The sequence below is a fragment of the Eurypyga helias genome, unplaced genomic scaffold, assembly GCF_000690775.1.
Source record: "Eurypyga helias isolate BGI_N326 unplaced genomic scaffold, ASM69077v1 scaffold35663, whole genome shotgun sequence".
Classification (NCBI taxonomy): Eukaryota; Metazoa; Chordata; class Aves; order Eurypygiformes; family Eurypygidae; genus Eurypyga; species Eurypyga helias.
Window position 1 is genome coordinate 14,948 of NW_010243765.1, and position 9,480 is coordinate 24,427.

Sequence of the window (9,480 nt, forward strand, 5' to 3'; positions counted from 1 at the left end):
GTTTAGAGAATTATTTTAAAAACATTGAGCGTACATAATACTTTGCAAAGGCTTTCAGGATGTTCCTCAGAAAGTCTTCTTCTAAAATCACCTCTTTTTGATCTAGTTTCAAGTCTGGAAGATTACAGTTGTTATTCCCAAGAGGAAACAGACCCTTTTTGTAGTTCCTTGGGTAATAGCTTATCCCTTCTTAGAGGCTTTAAGCTTAGGAAAATCATAGAATCTTTTAGGTTGGAAAATACCTTTAAGATCATCAAGTTCTCAAGATGGCAAACCAAGAGGAACATAATGAGGAGGACTATTCCATCCTGCCACTTGTATGGCCAGAGAAGCAAGCCTTGGAAATTTCCTTTATTAAAATTAATTACTTCTGAGGCCAAAATCTAGCATTCCTCCTCTATTTACCACCTCCTTCCACGGATTACTTAGGGAAAATGAAAAACTCCTCATTCTAGAGCTAGCTCACTGCATACTCTCTGAATTTTTGAGAGTTCTGCTTTATTTCTACGGTTATTTGGGGTTTGTAAGCAGATGATCTTTAAGGTCCCTTCCAACTCAAACCCTTCTGTGATTCTATTATGGGAGAAAATTTATAGATGAAGTGTGCTGGGGCAGCACTAGAAAGAGGCTTTTGAAGAGAAAAGTGGTCCAGCTGCTCAGCCATAGAAATAACGAAAAGCAACACAGTGCCCTTCGGAGACGATCCCTAATTGCCTGCTTTAAACCTCTCTCATACCCTGTGTGACGGAGGTTGTTGGCACCACTGGGACTGCTTACGCCGAGTGGTCAGGCAGCTGTCCTCTCAAGTGCTAAATTTTGTTACGTCAAGTACTCTGCACCTTTCACTTACCCTCTGCTTGAGAGCTCCAGTTGCTCAGGAGGTGGACCTGTCAGAGAAGCCCTGCTAAGCCAGAACATGCTACAGCCTCCAAAGTTAAAAAGCGAAAGCCTCTGATGGGAGAAGTGACCAGTATCAGCACCACAGAGCTCAAGTGCTTATTAGGGCAGCAATTTCTTGTTGCTCCAGGCAGAAAGTTTGTTTAAATCTAACGGTGGCAGTCTGGGTGTTTTGCCGTGTCAGCACTTTCTGCTTGCCTGGACCAACCAGCCTCATGTCTACTTCTGGATATCTGAAAGCAGCAGCTAAATTTTGCATAGCGGATTTATCATCTCTGCCTGCAAAGGAAATGCTTCGTAATTTTAAAAGAATACACATTTTGCCTTTTTGTGGTGGGGAAATGTGTATTAGTTATGTTAGCCCCTCAGTTGGTATAAATCAATGTGGACCAAGTGATCTACATTGATTTAAGAAAGAAAATATGCAAAATTGACTGTATTTGTTCTGCATTCCACCTCCCTTCGGCCACCAACTTTTCTCTGAAGGGACGTTACTGTGTGAGAAGCCAGCACTGGGGTAGTGTGAGCAGCCAGCACTGGGGTGCACTTCTTCCCTGTGACTATAGTTTAGACACGCCGCTGTAGTCTTTCAAACCTTGAGAAGCATTTTGAACAAGTAAAATACAATTGCTGTAACCGGTATTCAGATCGGAAAGCTTGGGCTAACGTTCTGCTGCCCGTGGGAACTGTGTTATGATCCAGATTATGCATAGCCACTCCTTGAATTTTACGCAGAAAGCACCCAAACTCATACCCCTTCAGCAGCGTCTCTTTTTGTGTAAAACTGTAGTGAGTTCATGTCCCTAGTTCTTGAACACTTTGCGTAGCACTCGAGATTTTCTCCCTTCTGAATAATCAACAAGTGCCACGTTTCATCTTTACAACCTCCAATGGAATTTAAATTTGAAAGAATAGGATTGACTTTTCAGAGCGAGATTTTAATTTAAAAATCACTAGTAGGAAGTCACTGTCTGCACTGAGAGTATTATTGAATTACACTAAAACAAGACAGCTATACACACGATTTCCAATTATGAAATATTTCTTCACTAAATAAAGCATAAGTGAAAGTGGCCAAGCTTTACAAATGAAATTAAATGTTTTTCAGAGACCCAGCAGCCAGCCAAGAACACATCTGATTGTAAAAAAAGGTAACCCTCAACAGCATCACAAGAAGCACAGTTAAAAGTACATGTTATTTACAAACACTGTGACTGAAGATGCAAACGAGGCACTTCTTTCCTCAATGGTTAATTGGATATATGGACACCTCATCTGCAGGAACACTTGTGATAAATTAAGATATGCAAAACACTGTAAGCATGTTTGCAAATGAGATGCTGTTGTTAGGGCACAACAGCGGGCATCCACACTTCTGATCTGATTCTGAGTGGGGTCATTTTAATCGTGCTTTGCTGCAGGTGTTTATCCATCACGTACTTAAAATGCACCTTTTAAAAATGTACGGAATTTTTAGAATACGGATCCAGATTCCCTTTATTTCGTTATGAGTGGGGTGACAGCGTAACCAATAGGCAGGCTATACGTGCATTGTAAAAGCAAGGGGGACTGAGAATGAGCACATGGCAGGAGAGGATTTCTAACTGACATAATATGTTCCGATGCAAATTCCTGATCTGTAGGAAGACAGAAGCAGCTATGCTTGTTTTCTATAGGGTTGGAACAGCAGCACAGATGCCAGGGAGAGAGAGTACTGACAGGCTGAGCTCCAGAGCAGTACTGGTCATGCCTGCAACAGCCTCAGTGTCTGATCCATTCTGTCCTTGAAGTTGCCTTACAGAAAATACTAATTTAGCACAGGAAATGGGGAGAAAGCTTACACGTGTGTCTTCCCGATTGAATTTCTGAGCAGTTCAAACCTGAGAGGAACTGACATGATGCAGGACACAGCTCCATACCTGGTGAACCTGTGCCAGCTCCACCTCTAGCCTTGCTGATCTTTTAATAAATCCAGTCTTCGTGGTAGTGTGCTTAGGTGTCGGTGCTTTAACCTTGACCTGCGTGACAGAAGCTGGGAGAGATGCTTCCAGTTCACACAGTCCTAAGAAACACAACCAGCAATCAAGTAATGGCGTGGTGGGGAGAGAAATGTGAGTTTTGTTAATATTTTAACTAAATACCTCATACAAACTACATCTTACCTGCAAAGGTGTTAAGATACAGGTTTTTTACCACATAGCGCTCAGAATGGTTGTCTGGGAAATAACCAATTCTTGACAAAGGAGTGTACGTTTGTGATGCAAAGTCAGTATACTCTCTGATGATATCTCCTCTCTCCAGCTTCCCCATCACATTGTGCCTCTTAGCTATCAGTTTCCTGAGCACTGAAAAGGAAATACGAATGTGAGCAGGTTCTTCACACTAATAGTTCTAAAAAAGCCGTATCTTTGGAAATTCCAAAGAGCTTTTGCTGATTAATAGAGAAACGTGACCTGTTTGAGCAGAACAAGTGCTGGCCATGCATACTGTGGATGTGACCTGTTTCGTCTTGAATAAAGACTGCAGCCTTGTGAAAATGGAAATGGCTTGTCTGAAAACGAAGTCGCACACTGCTCTCTCCCTGTCTTTCAAACTTACTCAGTGCACAGTCACGCTGAATCTTCTTTATTTTCTCCTCTTTAGCCTTCTGGTGGTTTTGCCAGTGGTCATCCAAGCGCTTGGCATCCAGCTCATTCTGATTCTTCTCCCGCCACTGCAGCAGCTTCTTTAAGGCTTCCAGTCGAACCTCCTGCAACCTGCAAGGAAGCAAATCCAGGTATGACCTACTGTACTCTGCAGTGTTCTGTGCAATCCTGCCATCACCAAATCCTACATGTAAACTGACTACTTTACACGTAGATCATATTGCATATCTTGTATTTAATCTTTAAGTTTGAAAAGGGAGTTTAGCACTGGTGAAAAGTATTTTGGTAGCAGTCTCTTATATTAAATTTAACAAAAATATCCCTTCTCCAAATCAGGGGATTTTCACAGAAATAAAAGGCTTGTACCCTTCAGCCAACCCCCTAAACCTTCTTGTTCCTTCTCTATTCAGCCAATAATTAAAAGAAATAAAGAGTATAATTGGACTCCTACTTTTCTATTTCCTGTTCTCTAAAGGCCCACTCCTTCCTCTCCATATCGTCCATCATTTTCCTTCTCTTCGCAATTTGTGAGGCATTGTCCATGGCTGGAAGAGTTGCTTCCCATGCACGTTTTTCCCGGGCACGTTCAATCATCTCCACCTCGGCTAGTCCTGCTGGTAGCCCCCGACCTTCCAGGGACAAGAAGCAGTAGCTCTTTAGGAGAATGGTGAATCCAGCAAATAACCACCACCAAAGAGAGGGCTGGATGGCCACAAGCCCAAGTGTTAAACACAAGCAGAACTGTCGATAGTCAGAAGTCAGTACTTCTAAGGCCAGTAAAATTCTACAGTATGAGGAATGGTAGGACCTGCAGATGCTATAGGTTAGCTGACAACACTCGTACTGCAACACAGGTTGCCCAGAGAAGCTGTGGATGCCCCATCCCTGGAAGTGTCCAAGGCCAGGCTGGATGAGGCTTGGAGCAACCTGGTCTAGTGGAAGGTGTCCCTGCCCATGGCAGGGGGGGTGGAACTGGGTGGTCTTTAAGGTCACTTCCAACCCAACCCATTCTGTGATTCTGTGATTTCATTCTCTATTGCAGGCTGCAAAGGAGGAAAAGCTTTTCCACAAAGACACTTTCTGGGAATGAGCACTTTCTTTGGCATGTCCAGTGTCCATCACTATTGCAGGTGTGACACACGGAGATTACGTTCAGCGGTGTACTCTGGGGCAGCAGTGTTCGTACAGGTTTTTTACTGATGCCTAACTCAGAACAGCTGAAAAACAGTAGGTAAAAGGAAAGACTGCTACTAGTTCATATCTATAAAACACAAGACCTTTTCATGTTAAATGATCTCAAAACTCTCTATGAAATACCCTGGAATAGTGCTATTGAGTGGGTAAATATCACACCTATTTCAGAAATGGATAAAATAATGTGCTCCAAAGGAAAACAACAAAGGGCTGGCAATAGACTTGAAACCTGACATTGAAAAAAAGAGCCTCCTGCTAAAAGCGGGAATGCGATTACTATAATTCACCCTGATTTCACAACTCACCCCACGTGAGTGTAGCAAGTGTCAGAAGTTCAGGGACTGAGCCACTGGGAACTATGTATTCAGGGGAATAGGGATCCGTCTGGGCTTCACCATCCCTGTAATCCGTCTGTGTGCCCAAAGTTCGTAACTTGGGACCAACGACCTCACTGTCTCTTGATGCTGAATGGACACAGGGCTCCACCCTAAAAAGAGATGCAAGATGGAAGAACATCTGTCGCATTCATTAAAAAACCAAACTGGAACCACAACACTAAGTCAAAGGTAGGACATCCAAATATGTTTCTGTGTATCTTAACATTGCTTCCATTGATGTTAACTCCATTTCCTTTAGTAAAACCATACTGAGGCTACGCTGAGTCCTCTGAGACCTCTCTCCTAGGTTAGCAACCCAGAAATCTTCTGGCTTCAGCTCTCACAAGTTATTACATGCAAATCTTCCCGATGTGTCCATTCTAAAGCACTGCTTTTAATGGGCACAAACAATGTTTGTCTTTCATGTTTGTCTTTCCAACATTTCCAGAACAAATATGATGTAAGCACGTGCAACTTCCATTCACTCTACTAGGAACTGAATCTTCTTATGTCCTCTCAAAATTTGACCCCCACTGACAACCACACTAGACTACTTTATGGATGCTCTACACCACTGGACAGCATTGCAGCTGTCACAGAGATTCTAATAAAATATCAGAAGGTTTTCCAACAATATTGCTGTAGTGGAAAATCTTCTTTGCACTGATATCTCATCTAGGATTCAGAGACACTTGGCTCTGTCTTTCAGGCCTCATAATCATCACACACTTAAGGTACATGTCCTTTACCCAGAAAGCAGTACTCATTACTGCAAGCAAACTCTGAAATGGTCAGATTCCTCAGGGATCCTCAATGGTGAACAAATCCTTATCTCTTAACACGTTTTTCCTGTTGGTTCATTATGAAAACTGTTGGTCGCCAGCTGATAGTTCTCAATCTTTTTCTGGTGAGATGTGACCCATTACAACAGTAATGTTCCAGAACTCACTACTTACTTTTCCATTGCATAAGCAACATCTGGGGGAAGCAGCTTATCAGAAGGGATGAGGGGGCTGAAAAGAGAGAATGCAGATGTTAGCCAACAACCATGAGCATAAAAGACCATTACAGTTTAGACAAACTGTAGTCCACTCATTTCAGTGGAGTTACACTGATTTTCCACAACCCAGGTTCTGTAGTTGCATATTTAAGAATTCTGCTTGAATATGAAGTAATTATTTCATAGCTAAGGAGCAAAGAGAAAGTTTCACCAGCAGGAGTGAGTGTTATTCTTCTGTCAAAGCAGAAAGTGGAATGCAGAAGACGACAATAATTAAAACAAGTTAATTTTGAGTGTGCTTACAACACATTGTGTTTGTTTCACTAATTAGTTGACTTATTTTCACTTTGAGACAGTTTTTTTTTAATAACTTGAAATCCTGAAATGAAGTCCTACAATCAGATGGTAAGGCAAGCTGGTTTGGACTTATCTAATTTGATGGTTTCCTCTTTTTTGCAGTATTTTATGAACTAGTTTCCTCTTTTTTGCAGTATTTTATGAACTATCTTCAAAGTGATATGGGCTCAATGACATATTAATAATTCCTTCTTAGGCATTCTTGTAGTTTGCATATTGCAGTTCACTATCAATTTCCCTTAGCCGTTGAGAGACTTTAAATCTTAATTTTGAAGTGCAGAAGATAATATCATCTTCGTCCTATTTTTTGTTGTTAATAGAGGAGCCATAAAGAACTTCAATTTCTTAAACTTGGTGGGTTTTTTATATTTAAAGTGGACATACTGGCCAATAGCTGCTGGTAATAGTGAATGTAATTCAAAGTGTATGTGACTAGGTTGAGAATGTTTGTGTGCTAGCTGTTGGCTCAGATCTTGAGTCCACTGTTGACCTGCAGTGTCATTCTAGAAGGAGCAGGGTAGTCCTGCAGTAGAGGACATAATTGATGAAAAGGTAATCAAGGATTCCCCTTGCTCCCTTTATGCTCTTGGCAGAAAGTGGGAGTTAAAAGGTTCCTCCTTAAGAAAGCACTTTTCCAGAAGTCTGGAGAACCACAAAGGCTTTGTGAGTATCTTCTTCCTTTGTGTAGGTGGGTCTACAGCCCAAAGATTTCTACAAATAATTATTAAGTGCAGAATGCCTGATACATTACATATGGTAAATCATTACCTGAAAATTCTGGCATAGTGTGAATTTTAAAAGACCTGGTTGTTTAGACCTAAAAATTTTCTATCGCAGTGATTAAAGAACCAACAGAAAAGACCAAAAAAAAAAAAAATCTCTGGCATATACTTAGGTGCTCTTTAAACTACACAGAAACAAGCTTCTGAAGTCTGTTTCAGATCAGTTCATTCCTTACCATGCAAAATATTTGTAGCGATTCCTTCCACTGACTTCAGGATCTTCATACAAAACTTGAGGTATCTGAAGAGAAGGTTGAGCTCTAAAAGCCAAAATACGGGATTCCTTACTGTCATTTAAGAAGTACATTCACTTCTGATCATTTTTTCTTATGCTTTTTATTTTTCCCCCTTCTGTCTCTACTTCTGTGGTTGCCCACAGAATCACACACAGTACAAAGTTCACAAAATCCCCACACTTACACAAGCAATCCTATTCTGCTTTTTTCACCCTTATATACACAGCAAGACAGTTTGACGCATTATGTATATTCCTCACTGTGTGTGGGCAAGGAATGGTCATTTGCTGCCTTTATAAAACTTTCTTAGGTGTTCATCATGAAAGGGGTTGGCCACTTGTAGACGCTTGACCTTGTAAAGTAAACTACTTTCATTGGAGTGGGGGGAGCAAGCTCCTTTCCTTAAGAGCGAAACATTTCTGTAGTAGAAAATATGTGTAAAGGGGTCTAAGGAACAAAGGGAAAGACTACCACTTCCTACCTTTCAAAAACAGTGGAAGAGATTTGGAGCAAATGTGGGAAAAATGTTAGAATCAGCCATTCCAATTTGAATTCTCCAAGAGAGGAGAAAAATGAGTCTGACCATGCATCTGTTTCAAAACCCATGCTGGAACAAGCATATCTTTTGCAAGAACATTCTTTCTTCATTTCCCCCCACCCCCTTTTAAATTTCAAGTTGGCAAACTTTGAATTTTTCATAACATCTCGGAGGGTTTTCTTCATCTTAAAGCTTTGGAAGACCATGATGTAGACCTCATTAAGGCAGTCAATGAGAGAATGGGTATAACTGAGTCCTTCAAAAGATCTGCATCAGGTTTGCTATTTGATTTCACAACCACTTTATGCTCCAGACTTACTCTGGACAGGACAAGAAATAGAAGTTCTTTAAAAAACCCAAACCAACAGCCCATGTCATGTCATGAAGGTAAGTCACTTCCTTAGGCTACACATATATGTCAAGTCCTGAAGGACATGTTTTTCGTAAGACCATTATTGGCAACTTGTAAGAATCCTGACCTCAGATCTATGCAAGTGTGAGTGCTGGAGTTGGTTGCTGCTGCCTGCTTTTAACTACAGAGACGTGGTTAACAATACATAACAGACAGCTGGGATCAAAACCAAGCCTTGCCTGCTGAGATCAGTTGTCTTCAGAGACCCCATCTAAGCCCTGCGAGCCGCGCTGTGGAACTCGGGAAGCCACAGTATGGCTGACCCACTACAGCAAAGCCTGTAGAGACGCTTCATTAACCTCCTGTGACACACAATTTACTGCAAAGGTAAGTTTAAAGTCATGTCTTCCCGGTGCTTTCAGTCATATCACATACCAAAAGAGGAGGGGAAGGTTTTGAGATGCAGTGCGGAAACCTGAGATACTCCTTCAGCACTAACCAACCTACTGTTGTGAGGTTGTGTTTGTAATTCAAATGAGTTAATTGAGCTGATGGCTGGTCCCAGTAGCTGACTCTTTACACATCAGACTGTTGCTCCATCCAGATGGAATTGTGTTTCATTCAGCACAGGTGGGCCCTTATTCTTATGATCTAACTATTAGCATAAGCCGTTCATCCTATTATGGCACAGTTATAGGCACAATGGGAACCCAGGGAAATAGCCCCTTTTATTCCACAGCTCCTGCCTCTTCCATGTCCTTGACTTATATTTGCTGACTTTGCTGAAATAAATGAGCATTTATTCCTGGTAACCTTGCAGAGGCAATGCAACTACTGAAAAGACAGCTGGGAAACAGCCTCTCCTCATATCAGAATCACTGTCAATCAGTGCAGGTTGAAACAGAGTGGCTGTATTTCTCATTTTTTTCTTAATTGCAAGATTCTTTGCAAATACATGTTGTTGAAATGTTAATCGATTTGAAAGCAGCCCAGATGTCAAGTAAGTTCTTGTTACAGAATGTCGGGCAAAATATAAGAAGCCACTGAGGTTTTTGTGTGCTGAGGACAGTTTGAACTGCTGAAAATAATAATAATAATAATA

At 41.4% G+C, this 9,480-nt stretch overlaps 1 protein-coding gene across 1 annotated transcript in view; it reads right to left on the reverse strand.

The window, feature by feature from the left end:
* MAATS1 (MYCBP-associated, testis expressed 1) overlaps positions 1-7,512 on the reverse strand; it is a gene marked incomplete at both ends in the record, with an annotated part of 21,959 nt that extends 14,447 nt beyond the window's left edge. The window contains 7 exons of the mRNA XM_010149545.1: positions 2,817-2,959; positions 3,060-3,242; positions 3,496-3,653; positions 3,994-4,171; positions 5,042-5,223; positions 6,070-6,126; positions 7,429-7,512. Coding sequence (XP_010147847.1) covers positions 2,817-2,959; positions 3,060-3,242; positions 3,496-3,653; positions 3,994-4,171; positions 5,042-5,223; positions 6,070-6,126; positions 7,429-7,512 — 985 coding nt within the window. The remainder of the gene's footprint in view (positions 1-2,816; positions 2,960-3,059; positions 3,243-3,495; positions 3,654-3,993; positions 4,172-5,041; positions 5,224-6,069; positions 6,127-7,428) is intronic.
* Positions 7,513-9,480: the final 1,968 nt, after the last annotated feature.